The sequence below is a fragment of the Podarcis liolepis genome, assembly GCF_965112155.1.
Source record: "Podarcis liolepis genome assembly, chromosome: 4".
Lineage (NCBI taxonomy): Eukaryota > Metazoa > Chordata > Lepidosauria > Squamata > Lacertidae > Podarcis > Podarcis liolepis.
The window spans coordinates 77,897,723-77,919,797 of record NC_139558.1 but is presented as its reverse complement, the minus strand read 5'-3'; the positions used below and the strand labels follow the sequence as shown (position 1 = coordinate 77,919,797).

The 22,075-nt window shown below is 44.7% G+C and overlaps 1 protein-coding gene across 4 annotated transcripts in view; it reads right to left on the bottom strand.

Moving 5' to 3' along the window:
- The window catches only part of SMAD9 (SMAD family member 9), a 38,225-nt gene that overhangs the window by 9,707 nt on the left and 6,443 nt on the right, over positions 1-22,075 (bottom strand). For 2 of the 4 annotated variants that reach the window (XM_083498940.1, XM_083498939.1), the window contains exons 2-4: positions 11,776-12,382; positions 6,273-6,527; positions 5,388-5,498 (exon numbers count right to left, since the gene is read on the bottom strand). In XM_083498940.1, coding sequence (XP_083355066.1) covers positions 5,388-5,498; positions 6,273-6,527; positions 11,776-12,187 — 778 coding nt within the window. In that variant the 5' untranslated portion in view covers positions 12,188-12,382. Of the gene's footprint in view, positions 1-5,360; positions 5,499-6,272; positions 6,528-11,775; positions 12,383-22,075 lie in introns of all 4 variants that reach the window. The other 2 variants (XM_083498938.1, XM_083498937.1) reach the window with 1 other exon arrangement.

The window sequence follows — 22,075 nt, the reverse complement described above, 5'->3', positions numbered from 1 at the left end:
GAGGCTTGGGAGAGGCCTCCGGGACACGACTGCTGGTGCTGCTGCTCGCGTGAGTGTTGGGAGGACCGCTCCCTTTCTGCCAACTCCATCTGGCCTAGGGGGCGGGGCCTGCATTCATCGCCACAGCATAAGAGGCTTGGGAGAGGCCTCCGGGACACGACTGCTGGTGCTGCTGCTCGCGTGAGTGTTGGGAGGACCGCTCCCTCTCCTGCCAACTCCATCTGGCCTAGGGGGCGGGGCCTGCACTCATCGCCACAGCATAAGAGACCAGAGAGAGGCCTCCGGGACACGACTGCTGGTGCCGCTGCTTGCGTGAGTGTTGGGAGGACCGCTCCCTTTCTGCCAACTCCATCTGGCCTAGGGGGCGGGGCCTGCATTCATCGCCACAGCATGAGAGGCCTGGGAGAGGCCTCCGGGACACGACTGCTGTTGCTGCTTTGTGAGTGCTGGGAAGACCGCTCCCACTCCTGCCAACTCTATCCGGCCTAGGGGGGCGGGGCCTGCACTACCATCACAGTTTAGAGGACAGAGCAGCTACCGGCAGCAATGGACAAAATAGTTTTAAACGTTTTAATTGCTTTTAATTTGCAGCACCTTAAATGGGGGTTGTTGTTTTTTATAATATTATATTATTTCATTATCTGCTGCAAATGTTAAAGATGTTTATATATATTTTAAGGTGTTTTAAATGTGCTTTTATTGTTTATTTTGTTGTACCACTGTGAATGGTGGTTTTTATTTATGTATTTTTGTTTGTTCCATTTTGTTTTGTTTTTGGGGTTGGGCACTGAGTGGGGCGGGGATTGGTTTTGTTTGGGCATAATTGTTTTGGTTGTTTTGCTTTCTATTTGTAAATGGAGGTTAATATGAGGCTTGGGATTGCCACCGTGGTGGGGCGAGGGAGGTATGGCGGTGGGGGCAGATGTTATAGGCGAAGGGGATCGAGATATGGATATGCTCGTACCCCTTCCAATCTGCGCCCCATCCCGAGAGACGAGGGTAGGGTGAGCAAGGATTACTCACCTCCTTCACTGGTGTTGTGCAATGCCAGGTCTATAGGCAACAAAACCGCTACCCTGCGAGATTTCTTTATCTCGCAGGGAGTTGACCTGGCTTGTGTGACGGAGACCTGGGTGCGCGAAGGGGTAACTGTTACCTTACGAGAGATGGCGCCCCCGGGTTTCTCCGTCCTCCACCAGTCACGGACTGTGGGCCGGGGGGGAGGGGTGGCAGTATTAATCCGGGAAGATTGTTCTTTCAGGGCTCTACCATCGCCATCGATCCCCGGCATTGAATGTGTTGGCCTAGTGTGGGGCTCCGAGGAGAGCTTGGCTGTCTGGCTGGTGTACCGGCCACCTAGCGCACCAGCAGCCACCCTGTCAGGCCTGCTGGAGGCGGTGGCCGGCTGGGCCTTGGAGTTCCCTAACCTATTGGTATTGGGAGACTTCAACTTCCACGCTGATGCCACTCCCTCCTCACAGGCTCTGGACCTGGTGTCTTCCATGGCGACACTAGGGCTCTCCCAGTTTGTTTCGGGCCCCACACATCAAGCAGGCCACACGCTGGATTTGATCTTTGGCGCCGGTATAGATGTGATCATGTCTCCTTCGATGAAGGTGCCATGGTCTGATCACTACGCTCTGAAAGCCAGGATTGACTTTCCACCCCCACCCTGCTTAGGTGGCGAGCCGATTTGGGCTCGCCCGCAGAGGCTGATGGACCCGGATAGATTCCGTCAAGCCTTGCGGGACCTTACTCCCCCTGGCGACTCATTGACTGAGCTTGTTGAGGGCTGGAATACCCAGCTCCTGGCAGCCATCGATGAGATCGCACCTAAGCGCCCTCTGCGACCCCGCAGAAACCGGGCTCCCTGGTTTACCGAGGAGCTTCGGAAAATGAAGCGGGACCTCAGACGGCTAGAGCGAGTATGGCGGGGTGCCCGTGACGGAGCCTCAAGAACATCTTATAGGGTTTTTATGAAAACCTATGAGATGGCAGTGAAGGCTGCTAAGAAGTCTTACTTCTCGGCCTCCATTGCATCCGCTAGCTCTCGCCCGGCACAATTATTTAGTATAATTCGGTCTTTAACGTCCCTTGAAGGACAGCCAAATTTAAATAACAATCTGACACACAGCTGTGAGGCATTTGCGAGCTTTTTTGCGGAGAAGGTCCTGATGCTCCGCCATGACCTCCCTGCCAATTTGGATACAATAAAGGAACTGGAGGCCCCTCGACTGTCCTCGGGTCCAGTATTGGACCACTTTGACCGGATATCTCCAGCCGATGTGGACAGATTCCTCCAAGCTGGAAAGCCCACCACCTGTCCTCTTGACCCGTGCCCGTCATGGCTGATTAGAGCGTGTCCAGACGAGGTGCGGGGCCCCCTGGGGGATATCATCAACTTGTCCCTTGGCACCGGGATATTCCCAGGGGAACTGAAGGAGGCGGTGGTGCGTCCGCTCTTAAAGAAAACATCATTAGATCCCTCAGATCTATCCAATTACCGCCCGGTCTCGAATCTTCCATTCCTGGGTAAGGTGATTGAGAGAGCAGTTGCTGAACAGCTTGGTAGGTTTCTGGATGAAACATCTGCTCTAGACCCATTCCAGTCCGGCTTCCGCGCTGGTCATGGGACCGAGACGGCTCTGGTCGCCCTAACAGATGATCTCCGCAGGCAGCTGGATCGAGGCGGGTCAGGGCTGCTGATTCTTCTAGATCTGTCAGCAGCCTTTGACATGGTCGATCACGAACTCCTGGACCACCGCCTTGCCGACGTGGGGATCCAGGGCACAGTCCTTCAATGGCTGCGCTCGTTTCTCTCTGGTCGGGGACAGAGGGTGGCGCTTGGGGGGGAATTGTCATCACGCCACTCCTTGGTGTGTGGAGTGCCTCAGGGTGCAATTCTCTCCCCGATGCTTTTTAACATCTTTATGCGCCCCCTCGCCCAGCTTGTCCGGAGTTTTGGGCTGGGTTGCCATCAGTATGCTGATGACACCCAACTCTATCTGTTGATGGATGGCCATCCTGACTCGGCCCCAGACACGCTGACCAGATGTCTGGAAGCGGTGGCTGGATGGTTACGTGGGAGCCGGTTGAAGTTAAATCCTTCGAAGACAGAGGTCCTCTGGCTGGGGCGGGACGATATGGGATCGAGGGGGCAACTCCCATCTCTTGCGGGGGTGCAATTAGTGCCAGCACCGTCCGTTAAGAGTTTGGGTGTAATCTTCGATACCTCCCTCTCTATGGAGTCGCAGATTACAGCTATAACAAAGGCGGCATTTTTTCATCTCCGCCAAGCTAAGCAGTTGGCCCCTTATCTCTCTCGCCCTGACCTAGCCACTGTGATCCATGCGACGGTCACCTCCAGACTGGATTATTGTAACTCGCTCTACGTGGGGCTGCCCTTGAGACTGACCCGGAAACTCCAGCGGGTGCAGAATGCCGCGGCGAGACTCCTTATGGGGTCTTCGCTGCGAGAGCACATTCATCCGGTATTATACCAGCTGCACTGGCTCCCGGTGGAGTACAGGATCAGGTTTAAGGTGCTGGTTTTAACCTTTAAAGCCCTATACGGCCTAGGACCCTCGTACCTACGGGACCGCCTCTCCTGGTATGCCCCACAGAGAAACCTACGGTCTGCAAATAATAACATCCTCAAGGTCCCAGGCCTCAGAGAGGTTAGGCTGGCCTCAACTAGAGCCAGGGCCTTCTCGGCTGCGGCTCCAAACTGGTGGAATGCTCTGTCACAAGAGACTAGGGCCCTGCGGGACCTGACATCTTTCCGCAGGGCCTGCAAGACAGAGTTGTTCCGCCAGGCTTTTGGTCAGGGCGCAGCCTGACTCCCTCCTCTGGCAACCTGCACAGAATTTTGTTTAATCGGTTGCCATCAATTTGATTTTAACTAATTTTTATAATGAAATATTTTTAGAATGTGTTATTATTTGATTGTTTATTTGATTGTTGTTAGCCGCCCTGAGCCCGGCTTTGGCTGGGGAGGGCGGGATATAAATAAAAATTATTATTATTATTATTATTGTCTAAGGGATCACAAAGTACCCTGAAAATATCCACTTGCTGAGCTGTGGAATGGAAAGGGCAAACATGACTTGAGCAGCCTTTGGAAAAGGAACAGAGGCTAGAACAGAAAGCATTAGAGTGGCTTTGTACATTACAAGGTAAGATTTATGGCAGACGTAAGCAGGCACCAGCGCTTTTGCTTTCCGCTACACATTGTAAGTGTGATGTTCCAAGGAGAACTGGACCATTAGCACGTCCTCTTTTCAGATGTGATAATATGGTGATAAATGAAAAAGCGAGGTGTACTTTGGCACCTCCTGTCTCCTATGTGTTGAGGAAGGATGACTGCAACCTTACTCACCACTGCAACTCGAGACAGTAACAGCTGCCTTCAAACTTCAATATATCAAATATTGTAAGCAGTTCCGATAGTCTTATCTCAAAAACAATGTTAGAGATGGTAAGTTCAGAAAAGGACAAATGCATTAATTAACCTTCACTTTATCAAAAAATAAAAAGTGGATTTAGCTTACAAAAGCACAGCTGTAATCAGGAACATGGAAAGCAAAGTGTTTTAGCTTACAGGGCAGGAGGTGGCACACACATTGATTTGGAAAGCAGCGGGTAGTGGAGTTATTCTTTGCTCTCTCAAAATGTAAGCTCTCACAGCTTTTGCAATAAAACTGATAGGCAGTAGGTTTAAGTCAAAGAAAAGTTATGTGGGAGATATCCTGGAAAATTCACTGCCAAAGGATGCTGCACGGCTTCACTTCCTTACCTGCTGAAGTGGGATTTCGGATTATGTTTGCCTCACGCTGCTGCATGGCAAACAGATTTGGAAAATATGGGGTGTCTCAACAGCAGCATGCCTATAAGGGCTCTTTGGATAGGCCAACAGGCCTATCAGATACTAACCTATGGAATAGTGGTCTAATCTGCCTTTGTCTGTGGAGATTTTTTTTTTTAAATGCTTTAAAGAAGTGCCTCATGCAGCCCTGGAGTTGGTGGCATCACTGGTTGTCACATACATAGAAAGCACGACCTGAATGTGGACTAGAATGTTTCTGCTTCCTTGGGCTTTCATTTATCAGACTAATGGCTGTTTTCTGAGCTCAGAGGTAGCCTTCAAACAACTAGCTAGTTTACCAATATTCCAGCCACATCAATTAGAACCGTTCCAATAATACTGTATTCTAGTGGTTCAGCACTGGAAGCAATTTCATTAAGCATCACTTTTAATCCAGGTTAAGGATTTGATTTTTTTCCCCCTGCTGTCAGAGGCCTATAAATCAGGCATAGCTCAAGTCATTTCCCCCTAGAAAACGATACAAGTATTTACATACTTTCAGGTTCTCCATCGGCAGATTTACCTCCATTGGGCAATGACAGGACTAACTGATTCTCTGCGGTTGCATGTATAGAGCGTCCATGGTGGTTTCCTGGCGTTTCTCTCATGTTGTAAGGCGGAGGTGGCGTTTCGACTAGAGAGGGGGGATAGAAAAGGAGAAAGCTACTGGGCCTGCCATTTCATTAACTGACTAGTTTACGTTCACTGGAGAAGGAGCAAAACCTTCTGACTTAAACTGAATCGGTGTCTCATCCAAATTAAGATGGATTTTCAAGGGTTTTTTGTTTCAGATGAAAGATCAGACACAGGGCCCAAGCATCCCTTGTAAACATTTCGACAGTGCACATCACATGAAATGATGAAAGCAATACAACTGCCAACACCAAAATTGTACGGACTGTATGCTTTCATATGAACCAAATACCACACAAAAGTTGATATTCCATGTCCCCAAAAGGGTAAAAGGTAAAGGACCCCTGGACAGTTAAGTCCAGTCAAAGGGGACTATGGGGTTGCAGTGCTCATCGACTTTCCAGGCCAAGGGAGCTGGTGTTTATCCAGCTTTCTGGGTCATGTGGCCAGCATGACTAAACCACTTCTGGCGCAACGGAAACCAGAGCGCACAGAAATGCCGTTTATCTTCCCACCGCAGCGGTATCTATTTATCTACTTGCACTGGTGTGCTTTTGAACTGCTAGGTTCGCAGGAGCTGGGACAGAGCAATGGGAGTTCACCCCGTCGCGGGGATTAGAACCACCAACCTTCAGATTGGCAAGCCCAAGAGGCTCAGTGGTTTAGACCCTAGCGCCACCCGCATCCCTCTTGTCCCCAAAAGAGAAGTCACTGTAGACCCATTCATCAGCACTGGAAACGTGTTCAGGGAGACTGCTGCTTATTTATTTTTTACCTGTAAGTTGATAAGGACTTCCTGGTGTAGAGGAACTTCCGGGGGAGTCAGGGTAGCTCATGCTGCTAGGGGACTGAGAGAACATGTGGGGAGACGCCGGGAGAGGGGGGCATGGAGGATGCTGGAAAGAATCAGGGTAGGTCGCGTTATGAGGCATCAGTGGCTCACTGTGAAGAGACGCATTCCGGAATTTGGCAAGGAGGCTGAGGTGAGGGTTGAACTCACTATGTCTTGGAACCAGAACAGGAGGCAACACTAGAACAAGAGGGAAAACATGTCCGGCATTAAAAGCAGTTAGGGGCACAGTTTGAACTGGTGTCAGGCAGTTTCCCTGTTTGCTTCTCTTGCCCAATTACTCTGGAAGCAGCTCTCCAGAATCTCCTGAACCTTTCACTTAAGAGACGATTGAATCTGAGATCTCCTGCAGCAAAGCACACACCACACCACTGAACTGTGACCTCTCCCTAGTTACATGAGATGCCACTCCTAAGATCTGGCATGCCAGTCACGTTACCAAACTTTCATGCAAGAATGTATGCAATTCCTGGAAGGGGACGGATGGACATGCAAATTCAAATTAAATAACCTGTGAGTGCATATTAGGAATTTCACAAGTAGAGACCTGTGAAAATTCCTTGTCCTTAAGGTCTGAAGACTGGTGGGCGAAAGACACTGAAATCTCAGAAACCACAGGTGGTGGGGGAAGAAGGAAGGAAGGAAGGAAGGAAGGAAGGAAAGAAAGAAAGAAAGCATGACGCAGAATTTTCAGTGGTGCAAGTAGCAAGGCTTCAATGCAGTATCTGAATCACCTTGGCATACATATTTTAAAGACAAAATTTATAGGGTACAAAATCTCAAATAACAAAACATATTTAGTCTAAGTATCCAATTAATATAATTATTCAGAAAATGTAAATTACTGTTACCTAAGTTCTACGAACTGATAAAATTTAAATCATGAATGCAATTAATATTCTAAACTTCAGGTCAACAAATAGAGAAAATGTGCAAAAACATGCTATGTATAAAATGGGAAATGAGGCTGGCTGGGAAATAACTGGCTTCCACACTAGCAAAACAACAACCACAAGAGAAAACTCTACTGGATCTATCCCATCAGAAACAAAGACGACTGTATGACAATAATAATATAAGGGTGGTGATTAGGGAAATCACACATATATTTGGAGAATTTTACCATTATACATGAAAAAGCCACCTTCCCACCACTGCAAATGGAGGGGGTCCTTAAAATAAAAACCCACCCATTCCACATTTACCAAAAGTTGACAGAAATTTGAAAGGTCAAGTATTACAGAAGTCAGAGAAACTATTATATCTTTATAGGGCAATAAATCCCAAGGGCCAGATGGAATTACCACCAGAATATGATAATGCTTTCTTTCTGACATATTGTTAACTCCATTAACAGATGTAATAAAAAATACATGAGAACAGAAGATTTGTTGACTCATGGGTCTAGAGAAACGCTGGCAGGAGATCTATGACTGATCTCTCCCAACATTTCCCCCCACCCAATCAAACACACCCACGGGGAAGAGGGAGTGCTAATTTGACTAAGAAAGGGGTATGGGACTTGGAAGAAGTGTTTTCAAGTCTCCCTCCCTGAATTATTTTCCCCAATCTAATTCACAACCTGCCCCTGAAGTTGCAATTGGCCAGGAAGGAGAACAATACTAGGCAAGCCAGGAAAGGATCCAAGGAATGAATCATCATATCAACCAATATCATTATTAAATTTATGATTACCAGGTGATGGCAACAGTATGAGCAAGGAGGTTTAAAATAATTATAGGACACAATATTCATTTCCCCCCTGCTCTTCAGCAACACCCAGGTTGCTAGACTAAACAGCAACACCCAACTTACATATATCACTGGTAAGGCAGTCCCTGCCCTCAGGATTACAATCTAAAATACACAACATGAAAGGGAATGGGGATGGGAGGAAAGAGGAACATTGTAGTGTCCTTCCGTGGGGGAATGTGGCAGTCACATGGCTCCTTGGCATGATGCTATGCTATGATGAAATGTCATTTTGGGGCATTTAGTGGGGATGGTTTTTTTGGGGGGGGGGGCAATGGACACCCAGAAGAGCTCTGTTGCTGCTGCCACAGATTGCAGCAAAAGAGACATTTTTAAAAATTATTTATTTAAAAGGGAGAAATCACAACCACTTGCGTAAGGTCCCAGGTTTAAATCTCCAGTTAAGAACTGCTAAGTGTCCCCTGTCTCAGACCCTGGTGTGCCTCTGCCAATCAGGGTAGGCAATACTCAGCCAAATGGACCAATGGTCTGACTCAGTTAAGGGCTTCCTGTGCACACCCCCCACTTGAATCTTATTGAATCATCTTAAGCTCAAGATACATAAATGCAAGAAAGAAAGGGGTTTTTCGTGGCTATATCTGTACTACACTGCAAGTGCGCCAATGGAAGAGATTGGCTGAAGGACAAAAACACATATTCTTGCCATAAGAACAGAAGCAGTTATTGTTATTTTGGCGGAAAGTCCATTGGAGCAATGCCACAGTCAAACAGAAGTAAACAATATAATTTACTCAAGAGTGGACAATTTTATTGCAGAGTTAAACAGATGTCAAACAGATAAACAACTATACAACTTTCCAAACACAACTGAAGGCAGGACTGTACTGGGATGCCTTTTAATGTTTGATGTTAAAACATTAACATCCTAGGTGGGTCAGAACTATGCAGTGAAACAAATGCCTCCATTTCCCTCCCCACTATCCTGTGCAACCTATAGGACATATGAGATCACACAAAATTAGGGTTTTTATCATGTTTTTAAAAAGATGTTAGTTGAAGATATCAATTTTAAAAAATATTTCCAGACAGGAACTTAGGTTAAATTCCAAAAAGCAGATACATGAGGTGCATAAATAACTTTGGTAGAGACTAATCAGGAACTGCAAGCAATCAGGAAAGCAGGTTGAGCATTTTAGAGGCCAATTCCCAAGACTGTAGCTGAAGCTCCATATACAAATACACATCGTTCATTGATTCATAACACTCAAACGCACATCATTTCCAGATTTGGGCATAGCCTCTGCCCATAGTCTCAGAGACCAGGTACAATCCATGCTTTCTCTCTTATGCTCCTCCAGTGCTCTCTCAGAAGAAAGGGCAAGAACTAGCAAAACAAGGAAGACCAAAAGCATAGGCTGTTGACTGCTTGGCAGAGGAGCCTAATTTCAGAAGCGTTCAGGTTAGGCTGATCCCTGAACCAGTCTTGTGTACTGGTTTCAGAAGGTGAGGCCGGCCAACGCGGTAAAGCCCAATTATCCTAGCAATGTGAGAGAAGGTGAGCTCATCTGGGGCCTAATCCTCTCCAAATCATCAACAGGATTTTCCAATCCTTTCAGAGTGCAGGTGTGACAATATTGTAGGGCAAAAAACAACAACCACCTTAGGCTCTGTTAATGAAATGTCTCTTGTTTGTTTTCCTGTGCTTCCTCCTACAACATCCTGTCCTGAATTCCCATGAGCGTCCACAGTACCAGCGAGGCAAAAAGCAGCTGGGAGGACATAGATTAGGTAAATGATGTCAGGGTACCCCAGCAAAGGGTTAACGAGTCCATGCCCTAGGGGTGCTTTTCACTGGATATCTACGTATTGGGTGACTGATGAATTATTCCTTGCATAGCATCTAGTATGGCTTTAAGAAAGAAGCTTTTAAAAAAACTACCTTCTGAAGTTTCAGCACCCTGGACAAGTACAAATATGAGCAAGAACCACAACGAGAGAGGAACCTTTGGAGAAGGAAATGCAATTAACGGCACCTACATTCCAGGAATATACTACCACAATGGCTTTTTTTCACACCTGATTTGTGACTTTAGGGCAGCACTTGAAGGAGGAGACAAGAGTTTGCAAAACCACAGCAGCAAAGTAAGTTGAGTGCCAAGCTGCACTTGAGGTAAAGCAATCATTTGTCTGCTTCATTCAGTGCAGAACAGAAGCACAATCCAATTTTGCCATGGCACATCTGACCAATTTAGGGTAGCTCTGTAACTACACAGAACATTATAGGCTGAGTTGCAAATTATTTCATTACATGACCACAGCACTGTTCTAACAGTGCAAGTTTAACTTGGTGTGTGATCTACACTGTGAGAGTGCAGGAGAATGGTTGAATCTTACCTCCCCAGTGGAATGTTCCCAATCCAATCCCTAATTCTTGACTTTTTTTTTAATGCAACGTATGGCAGATATGATCACAGATCTCCAGCATCTCGTCTAGTCTCCCCTTTATTTTGGAAAATGTGTCATGTATTTCTCTTCTCCTATTATTACATTTTTACAGGATGTTTTAGAATTGGCATGAATTTGTTCAATTTCAATTGTTTTATGATTCTGTATATTTGCAAGGTTGCAAGAGACTGTTGTTAGCTGCCCTGGGCTCCAATCAGGAGGAAGGGCAGGGTATTTAAAACAAAGAAACAAATCACTAAATAAAAACAAAATTTTGCCTTCTCATCAGTGACTCTGAACTTGGCTCACACACTTAAAAAGAATAAATCCCATAAATAAAAACAAACGCTGTATCACAACAAATCACAGCGGCCAAAAAATTCATACTGACACAGCTTGTTTCACCTGATTGCTTTTAAAAAACCATGATGTTTGATTGCTACCACTGTCACAAAGTAGCCTTTAAGATTACCTCCAACCCATGTTTAGTCAGATTCATCACAAGATTTAACAAGGCTGTTTCTATCCTGAAGCAGCAGAACTTGGTTCCTGGTTAAAAACAGCAACGTAGATTTCTCACGTAGAAAACTGATTCAGTTTTATTTCTTCATCAAGAAGTCTATATTTTCCTCCTATTCTTATGATTTCATAATGAAATTTCTTACAAAATATGAAGCCCAATGCAGTGGTAGCCTTTGCATCAAAATTTATTTTTAGATTGGAGAGGGTGCAATGCTCTGGGATCTACTATCCAAAATGTTTTCTCTGAAATCTCTCCGATAATCATAATTTGATCTTGGATCCCAAATTAGCACTTTTGTCACCTGAGAGCAACTTTAACCCTACGTTTCCACCTCCAACCCTAATCTCTTTTCTCTTAGCTGCTGCCATGATGGCGATAGCTGCCAAATGGGAAGCAGGGGGAAATGTTACTTTGCCTTTGCAGTATGCACGTGTATGGGGAAAAGCAATTTCGGAATGCTTGACCCAACGCAGGAGAGTTGTTAATGGACAGGCGAAGAGAGACAAATTTTTTGGCAAGCGGTCTTTGTTCACTGGTCACATCCATAAGTCAGCCCAGTTGTTACAACACCTCTCTGGAGATTAATCAATAAACTTTATCATGTATGTACCTTACTGTTACTTTTTGTAACAGACAACCCAATAATAGGCACTCCATGTGTCGTTTTTGTTTTTATGTTTATGGTATTACTGTTGAAACCCAATAAAACATACGTACTTTTACAATTTATTGGGATGATTTGCTTACCTGGGGTCTCCACACGTCGATAATGGTAAGGATTAATGCACACTTCTTTCTGCTTCGAGCCAAACGGGAACTCGCAACATTCCAGCGCTTTCAGTTCATGGTGAGACTGCAGGTCAGGCCAGCGCCACACTCTGCAGTAGATGACATGGGGCAGCCCTTTGCGATGAGACACTTGCAACCGCCCATCCAAAGACCGCGGGATTGTCACACACTTGCTGGGCTGCCCGGGGCAGCTGAGTGCCCTCTCCAGTTCCTCCATGGCTCCCTTCTTCTTCTTTAGCTTCTTCACCAAGGAGTCAACAGCCTTTTCCGCCCACTTCTCCTCTTCATCTCCTTGCTTCCAGCCCAGCAGTCTCTTCACAGCCGGGCTGGTGAAGGAGAACAAAGAACTGATCGAGGTGCTGGAGTGCATATGAATCGGAGATAATACGTATGATTGCAAAGCGAGACCCCAGATATGTAGCTTTCTTTAAAGAAAAAAGAAAAAAAAGAGGCCAAAATTTCGGCACTGGGGGGGAAAGCTGCTTTCAAAATCAGGCTCGTCCACACATATCCTAGGTGGTGTTAGAGATATTTCATCGCATGTGTCTTCCAGTATCGGACAATTCTGCAATAAAAGAACAGTGTTCTGTCAGACATAATACAGATCCTTTTTCATCTCTCTTTTTAAAAACTCACCTTGAAACAGAACCAATTTTGTCTGTTTGTTTTTCTGCTTTTTGTTCACTAGAGTAAAATAAATAAAGACAGCATCTTTCTATATATCACAACCAGACACTTCAGCACCAGCAAAATTCAACAGGCACAGGATTGCAGCCACTTTAAAATAAACTTTACTCACTATGTAAATTACTATAAACTGGGTATTGTTAATGTCTTTTCTCATAAAAACAAAAGCAGGGAGAGCCAAGAAAGGATCTTGAAACACTATAGTTCTGCCTGTGAAGTTGCTAACCTAGTAGTACCACATCTTTAGATATCTAAAAGCCCACTGGACTGAATCCAACCAATCCATTTTATTTGCACAAGGACTTCCATTTCTGCAATGGAACTTCTCCCTCTCCTCTCCAGATCTACTCCCGAGTATTACGATGCAATACATGCAACAGAGAGTAAATGTGTAAGAAATGGGCACTGTTCTTATTATGGTGGAATGATAATTCCAAGGTTATATTAGTGTTAATCTGGGTCCTGCTGGACCTCACCCAGCAGTTATAATATTGTTATGGGTTGGCAGGGGGCAAGGATCCCCTAAAATTCCTGGGTGCCAGGTTGTTGGTTTGACCAATGGATTTAGCAAGGCCTAAGAGATAAGTCAAGCCAGCTTCCTCAGGAGATTGGCTGAGAGGGGCCATCAAGGAACAAAAACACATGATTGCAGTCATTGCCCTGACAAAAGGTGGGGCTTTCGGTCTCAGACAAGAAGGGGGGGGTGGAGTCCCTCCCCCAACTGTGTGATAACTAGCACAGATTTCTGATGACTTGTCGGCACAACAGTTAAAAAAGAGCTAGAGGGAATCTATACTATTTCTCTTAGGAACTGCTAAAGCTGAAGGAGCACTTCATTCTTAAAATTTCACTTTGTGTTCTTGGCGCTGTTCTTCTTTCAGTGCGAGCCATTCTTAGTAGCTGGCCTTTGGAGGAAGATCCCATGGAGGCACTAGTACTTTTATCAGCCTTGCCAATTTACAATGGGCAAGAAGATGCCTGCGGGCTGGGAGAAAAAAGACTCTGATGATGACATGACAACTTGATCGAGAAGAAGAATAAAAATTCTGTACTGCTCCGTATGAATAGTAGACGTACACTGGTGACATGCCCTTGACAGGGAGCATGCAGACAGACTTAGATAATTTTAGACTCTGGACTAAATGGCATTATTGTGGCCTCCCTCTTTAGATGGTAATTCAAAATGTGGTAGGGCAGCCTTGATGCATTTAGGGGGCTTTCTGCTCATTCTGCTGAGCAGGCCCTGGACTGCAGATCCAAAGTCCTGCCCCAATGGCACCAGTCATCAATATAACAGTTTAAATAAGTGGGTCAAAGACATTTCCAAAGACCTAAAGCCCAACAGTGTTACAAAGGTCAGCTGGCAGTGACTTCAAAGCCCCATGGCCACTATGGAGAAAGCTTCTTCCTCATGCCCACCAGTTTCACTGATCTCACAGGTGGACAAATGAGAAGGTATTCCACTGTTGATTTTAATATGCAGGCAAGAGGGGTACAGGTGCAGTAGGTTCTTTGAGTAACTTGGACCCAAGCGGTTTAAAGGCTTTAAAATGTTACGAGCCACCACTTCAAATCGGTAGAGCATGAGACTCTTAATTTCAGGGTTGTGAGTCTCAGCCCCATGTTGGGCAAAAGATTCCTGCATTGCAGGGGGCTGGACTGGATGGCCCCTGTGGTCCCTTCCAACTCTATGATTCCATGAAATTGGGAATGAAAGCAGAGTGGGAACCAATATGGCTGGTACAACAATGGTGTCACAAGATGCAACCACCTAATTGCCCCATCAGGACTTGGTGGGCTGCATCTCAAACCAGCTGAAGCTTTTGAACGGGCTTTAAGATGCATATAACACATTGCAGCCATCAAAGCTTAGTGTGACAAGCACACAGATTATTGTGCCATCTCTGAAAGCAAGACTCCAAATTCCTGGAGCTGCGATCTGTCTGCATTTCTGTGTTTGCTTGTATAAATCTACTCGTCTCACTGTAGGAACACGAACATGTCTTCATTCCACCGAAATATTCCTTCACACACAATTATTTATTTATCTGTTCGAGAAAACGCATATCCTTCCATTCTGCAGTTGAAAAAGATTTAAGAAAAAATTACAGTGCTCAGGGAAGATTATATCGTTTGAAAGCAAAACAATGTTTCATAAAAAACAAATTACGCAGCAGCAAAAGGCCAACTGGAACCAATTAAAAACCAAGTTGAGCTTCAGGCTATTAAAAACCTAACCAAGCAAATTAAAAGCTTGTCTTGATTCCTTTCTTTCAAAACAGTTCTGATCAGGAGGCAGAACATAGGCTATGCCAGCTAGGGGAACATCTGGAAGGCCATAGGTTCTTCACACCTGCCTTCAGGAGTGGGAAAGATGGGTTTGGGAGGAGGCAGTTCTTTGGTGGATATTTAAGTCACACATCTTAACAGTTCAGACAGGACAATTTGGTGCTAGGAAGTCCACCCGTCAGCCTCACTTCTTTATTTCACTCACACTCCAAAAATGTTGTGATGGAAGAAGGAGGTGCTGTGCTATTGACTGGGCAGAGCTAAAGAGCAAGCCAATGGTGCAAAAAGGAGAGTAACAAATCTGTCTGTCTATCTGTATGAGCTTGAGGGACTGGGGAGACTTAGGCTGCAATACTAGACACAGGTACCTGGGAGTGTTCCACTCACCTCAGTGAAGCCCAAGTCCAACCAAAACACATGCCTGCCATTTTACTGTTAGAATTCTTATCTGTTTCCTCTTTAAGTTAATGTAACTTTATAGCCAGGCAATCACCAGATCTTAAAACTAACATTTCGGAGTGCTTGTGGTTCCCCCACCTCTGCTTCCCATTTTAAACAAGGCTTTAAATAAACATTGTTATCTCTTTCGGTCAGATTAAATAAGTTACCTGTGACATCAGCATGACTCCGCAATGCTGTTACTGCTGGTGGGAGATAAGACCAGGACATAGGCATTTATACAAAAATAATTATATTTTAAAAATAGGCAGGCTTGCTGTTTGATGCAAATGAAAGGGAGTGATTTTTACTAATTACCTAAAACAAAAAACCGGCAGTGGTCACTTTTAAAATCCCAGGCCCATCTAAGCATGAACAGAATTAAGAGTCTCTCAGAAATGACAGTAGTGATATCAATAGACATTTTTCAAAGCCATGCCACTGGCAGTGAGAGAGTCAGCGTAGTTTATTGTTGTTTTGATATGAGAATCCCATGTATAAATCTCTTCTTGGCTATGACATTCCCTAGAAAGGTTCAGGAAGTCTCTCAGGGCCTATCTTTACCTCACAGGGTTACTGCAAGGACAAAATGAGATTCCTCATATAAGATCACTGTTGGAATCAAACTGTGATGATAAATAATAAAAATGGAAACACTTTGTGGTACAGCCACAGTCTTGGGAAGATTCTAGCATCAGGTTTTTTAAAGCGCATAATACAAAACGTTGCTCAGCAGCCTAGCCTAAGCATTCCTCTGGATTTGCTGCTCCGTTTTAAAAGGCATAGCCCTCCTTTCTGCTTGGGTGATGCAAAGACATATACTCATCAAGCATAATGCATAATTTCAGGGCTGGAATTACACTGAAGGCCACCAAAGGCAGTCACCAACACTGATCCTCCACACCTTTGGGGGGGGGGGGACTTAGCCAAGTGGCCGTTATCATATTCTAGGATACAGTGTGCCACAGTGAGTCAGCACGAAGGAGCAAGATACACCATCTGCATAATAGCACCAGTGGGAAATAAATGACAGCAACAAGATATTAGATAGTTCGAGCAGTACTCGATACTGACGTGCTTTCAGAGATTATTTTCTCACACAGATGATGTAAGTCCCTGGAAGAACAAACAGTTTTGCCTTGCTGTTCCTTTGAACTTAACAGAGGTGACACGACTCTGCAATCTGCAGGAACACATAAGGCGCATACGAGTTGTACAATGCAAAACAAATCTTGAGGTCCATAGTTGTGAAGTCATATCCTTGAAAGCAGTGGTTCTCAAACGTTTTTCCTCTTGCCTTGGTGCATTGGGACAACCTTTCACAACTTTCAGGAAGCAGGCTATACACACTGAAAAAGCTATGTTGGATTCCAGTGCGGTGCATCTGTCCATTGACATAAATGCTGCACCAAAAAGGCATTGAATAGAATAGTATTGTTACAGGCTCCAGGAGCTTATCCAGGGTTCAGTTTCCTTGGAATGAGAGACAGTGCAGACTGTGGTGTCTATATGGTTTATTTACACATATGTACAACCTGAGCCTACGATAGAGGGGCTCACAGCATTTACACCCCAAAAGTTCTTGCTTCTCCCATACAGTGGTACCTCGAGTTACAAAGGCCTCAGGTTACAAACACTTCAGGTTACAAACTCCACTAACTTGGAAGAGTTACCTCGAGTTGAGAACTTTGCCCCAGGATGAGAATGGAAATCGTGTGCCGGCAGCGCAGCGGCAGCACGCCTCTAGTTAAGAACAGTTTCAGGTTAAGAACAGACCTCCGGAACAAATTAAGTTCGTCACTAGAGCTTCCACTGTATTCACAGCCTTGGAATAAAGGAGAAATCAAGCATGAGTCTGCCTCTCTGGTTGCTGCCTGCTTCTTGCCCAACTCACACACACTCTGGCTTTTGTTTTTCTCACTACCAGTCAGGTGAGGGAGGGGCCCACCTATTTGCTATTTGCCCTCTGGCACAGTGCTACTTATTTTGTCATACTAAGATGGTCCTGGAAGTGAGAGCTGGACCATAAAGAAGGCTGATCGCCGAAGAATTGATGCTTTTGAATTATGGTGCTGGAGGAGACTCTTGAGAGTCCCATGGACTGCAAGAAGATCAAACCTATCCATTCTGAAGGAAATCAGCCCTGAGTGCTCACTGGAAGGACAGATTATGAAGTTAAGGCTCCAATACTTTGGCCACCTCATGAGAAGAGAAGACTCCCTGGGAAAGACCCTGATGCTGGGAAAGATGGAGGGCACAAGGAGAAGGGGACGACAGAGGACGAGAAGGTTGGACAGTGTTCTTGAAGCTACCAGCATGAGTTTGACCAAACTGCGGGAGGCAGTGGAAGACAGGAGTGCCTGGCGTGCTCTGGTCCATGGAGTCACGAAGAGTCGGACACGACTAAACGACTAAACAACAAGATGGTCCTTAGGACCATTAACTCACACACAGAAGCATGGAATCCTCCATTTGATTTTGAACCATTCTGGATCCAGGACTCACGAGTTAGAAGGGACTCAGGCAACACACTGACTACCCCTCACCAAACTCACAACAGTATAGAATAATGGGCTGGGACTAGTATCTTTGTAGTTCTTGAGCTGAACAAAATTGCAGTCCATTAGATTCTAGCAGTAGAACTGAAACAGTGGGCTTTTTTCTTATTATCTACCCATATATATCTGTCTAGACAGGCCTCTCTCGAGTCTGTGGATTGATTTGGCACTTTCGGTGACATTGAGACCAGTGACATCATCCAGCAGCCTTTTTCTATCTTGGTATTAAAAGTCTCACTTGTTGTACAGCCATGCAGATAGAATGGGAAAAAATAAAACATTACTAGGCCTGTAAAACACCCATTAGCTCACTCATAAAGAAGAGAACACACTGTGTCTTTAAAAAAAATAAAAATCAAAGTTTCAAATTCTCCACACACACACACACACACACACACACACTCCAACAAGTACACCACTTATACACTTGTGTATTTATTTAAAGCATTTTCACTCCACTTTTCAGCCAAAAAACAACAACTAAACAGCTCCTGGAGGAGCTTACACATATCAGTAATAAGTCACCTCCTGTTCTCAGGCTTACAATCTGAAATACACGACACAAAAGGAAAAGGGATGGGGAGGGAGAACGGGGGGAGGGGGCGAGCATTGGCAATGCATTCATCATCCTTGTACACTTTTCTACCCAGGATAATACCTAATGACTCCCTATCCACCCTGCATGGTTCCATCACACATTTTCTTTGTTGTAAATGCTGACATTGTGCACCCACATTTCTCAGGGGCACAACAAAACTCCACAAGTAAACCACTGGTTTCACAACACAAAGAGTTTGCAATTATAATTGCAAGCAGACAAAACTGGACAGTAGTGCCTATCCCAAAACAGTCTCTAAACCCAAACAGAAAGCACCCCTACAGCCCCGCAAGACTGCTTCTATGAAACAGCACCAAAAACTTACACCTACTTTTTCTCCCTCTTGTCAAATTCTGACTAATCTTTTAGATCTCCTGGCACAAGCATTCTCAGGCAGAGAACAAGCCCCACACCTTCATCTAAAAACATTGGTGTGCCCTCAGTTCCTCATTCTTGGGTTAGCTCATAATCATCTTAGTGATCCATCAATAGTAACTGCAAAAGATCAAGCCATGCCAAGGCTAGTGAGTGTTTACTCGCACAAAACAGTATTCCTATAATATTTTGGTTTTTACATTTGCAGAGGTATTTTCAGAACATAGCATTTTGGTGCCCACAAATATTTTTGTTAATAGCTATTTGAGCATGTTTTAGTTGGCATCCTTCTCACAGTCTGTGATTGTCACGCTGTTTTTCTCCCAACAACAATTCCTGTCTGCTTGAACTGCTAGAAAACAAGTGACTTGACACAGTCCAGAGCATGCGGAGATTCTCCGTTGGGCCAAGCAAAGCTGGCAGTCTTTCTGGCAACTTCTACCTCTTGAAACAGCTCTCCTTACATACATCTATTTATAAATTTGTAAAATAATAGGAGAAATGGTTGTTTCAGGTTGCACAGCGTGAGAAAGAGGCAATTTAAGCCAGGAACAGGGAGACTGTGACTCTCAGTGTTGGGACTCCATGTCCCATCATCCCTGACCACTGGTCCCACTGGCTGGGGATGTAGGGAGCTGGAGTCTACCCACACTGTAAGCTCTACAGAAAGTGAAGGGACAGGAAGATAACAGTGCTGAGTAGGCAGGTGCCAGAGGGTCAAAGGGAAGAGGATGAGCTGGACAGATTACACCTGAAGTCACCTAGAGCCCAGCAACAGAAGTTCTGAAGACAGTTCCTGGAGCAAGGTTTCTAAACTGCAGAGGCTACTCCATTAGAGCACATGAAGCACTCCCCCACTAACCCCATTCTTCCCTCAGCTAACCCCAGCCTGCTTCTTTCTTACATAGAGCCAGTCCAAGGACTAACCCTGTCTATCTGCTCCCTCCTCCTTAATCTCATTGCAGCTCTTGTAGAACTCAGCAGGAAGGGGGACAAAACAAGAATTAGTTGGCTTTGCCTGCAATTAACTCTGGCGCCACCTTCTGTTGGCCTCCATGCCTTCTGCACAACCAGTCCACTGAATCTAATAACAGAGGAGCAGAAAGAATCCTAAGTGATGTCCAAATCTCAAAAATCCTGTTAAGTCTATGAAGTTGGCTAAGGCCTTAGGTGCAATCTTCCAGTCTTATATGTAGAAACGCAAGTGACTTCAATAGAAGCTAGAAGCAACTGCAGGGAAGACTAGACCAAGCAAGTTTTGTGGGGGGTTTTTAAGTTGAAAAGGATTGTGCCGCATATCATTAAGTAAAGTTGGTGTATGTATATTATATGCAATGTGAGGCCACAGTAACATGGAACTACTCCGTGCCTTTCTGGACCTTGGCAGCTATTGGGTCTTCCGCACCACAGAGAGAAATTTTCCAATGCAAATGGAACTACCGAAAAATGCTGCCTTTGCCCACAATATATGACACAGAGAAATAGGAATTATTTATTTCTAGCCAGTACTGCATTGCATCAGACCAGCCGTAATGTGGCACCTTAATATCACCCAAGATGAGGATGATCACGGTGAAAGACCTCACTCCACATGTTTTTGTAAGCAATATCTGTCCACCGGGCAGCAACAGGGTCACTGTGCCATTGAAATGGCAGCATTTTTGAGGGAGAGGCCATGTATGTTTCAGGTAGCTCTCATGTTCACTGGCAAGGTCCACCTGTGCAGCTTAAAATGATGCATGGCATGTCGTTTCCAGTTAAGGACCATGAGGCTTTCAGCTGGGAGACGACATACACTATGAAATCCAGCAAGAAAATAATGTCCTGTGCATAATTTATAGCTAAAGAAAAGCGTTGCAGATCTTCGCATCTGAAAAGAAGCTGTACGCAACTATTATTTCCTTCCCTTTTCCCAATATAAGGTTTTGCCTGCTCAGATGTTTAGTTCTGGGCTACTAATGTTCTTTGCAATAAGTGCAAGTGGTCAAAATTGCAAATGGACAAATTTCAAAAGCAGCTACAGAGCGGATTCAAACAAAGTTCCTGTACAAAGAGGCATTAAAGAATGAATATTGGTGATGTCTTGACAACTGAATATTTAAAAGAAGAGGGGGGAATATATGACAGGCAATAAAGTTACGTTAGTAAATTTCATGAGAAAAATTGCTAAGGTTTCTCTGTCAAGCCTAGCAGCACAAATGTATTTGGAACAATCCACAGATAAGTTTTGGTTTTTTAAAAGTGCTATGATGTGATTTTGTGCAAGTCCTGAGCATTTCAACGTACCATTTTCAATGTAATGGCATGCTATAATTCCAAACAAACTCAAGCTTACCCACCAGAACTGAGCAGCGTGCAACTGCAGGCACATTTTTACTTCTTCACAGTAAACCACAGTTTGAAACTATGGCTTACTGTGACGTATGAACCAATGAGAGATGGGGCTCAAAGTCTCCTGTGACACCTAAATAATGCATCTGTTTATAGTTGTCCGTGGGTCTCCTCCATCAAAGTAGTATAGAATACATACTCAGAATGAGCTGGAGGGAAAGCTAAAAATAACAGGAATGCAAAGAACCACCTTGATAGCTCAATGCAAAATACCATACGGAATCTAGCATTTGCCTACATTAACATTAACAATCGTTTTCATATCAAAATGACAGGACAATGAGTTTTTGGCACGAGAGAACAAACCCATAACCCTTCAATAAAATTTTCACCAACCAGATGACCGCCAATGTTTTGGACTAGAACACCTATTAACACCTTCCTGCCTCCTTTTCTTGAACATCTGGCCTGTGATATGTTCTAAGTCAGCCTTTCTCAAACCTGGGTCCCCAGCTGTTTATTGGAGTACAACTCCCATCAACCCTGACCACTGGTCCTGGTAGCTAGGGATGATGGGAGTTGTAGTCCAACAACATTTGGAGACCCAAGTTTGAGAAAGGCTGTCCTAAATAGTTAAGACACTTGTCTACTCTCTTTCCTTTTCATTGCAGTCCTCACTCTATAGTTGTTGCTGTTGTTTTTTTACTTAACTCTAACCCTAATCAATGCACAAACCAAGTGAAAGGTCTGAAACACAAATGCTATTTCTGTTGCTCAATGTAACTATTTATCCCAGCACATTATTGCTTATTAGCATGTAGCTGGATGGTATCTAAAAAGGAGAAAAAAGAAGCTCCCAGCTTACACTAAAACAATTAATTCTATTTCATCTTCTTGTCATTCTATCTCAAATGTAATTAATATAAGCAACATCTTCTTGCAGGGCATCGGTTCAGTTTAACCCTCTGCATTATTTAACTGG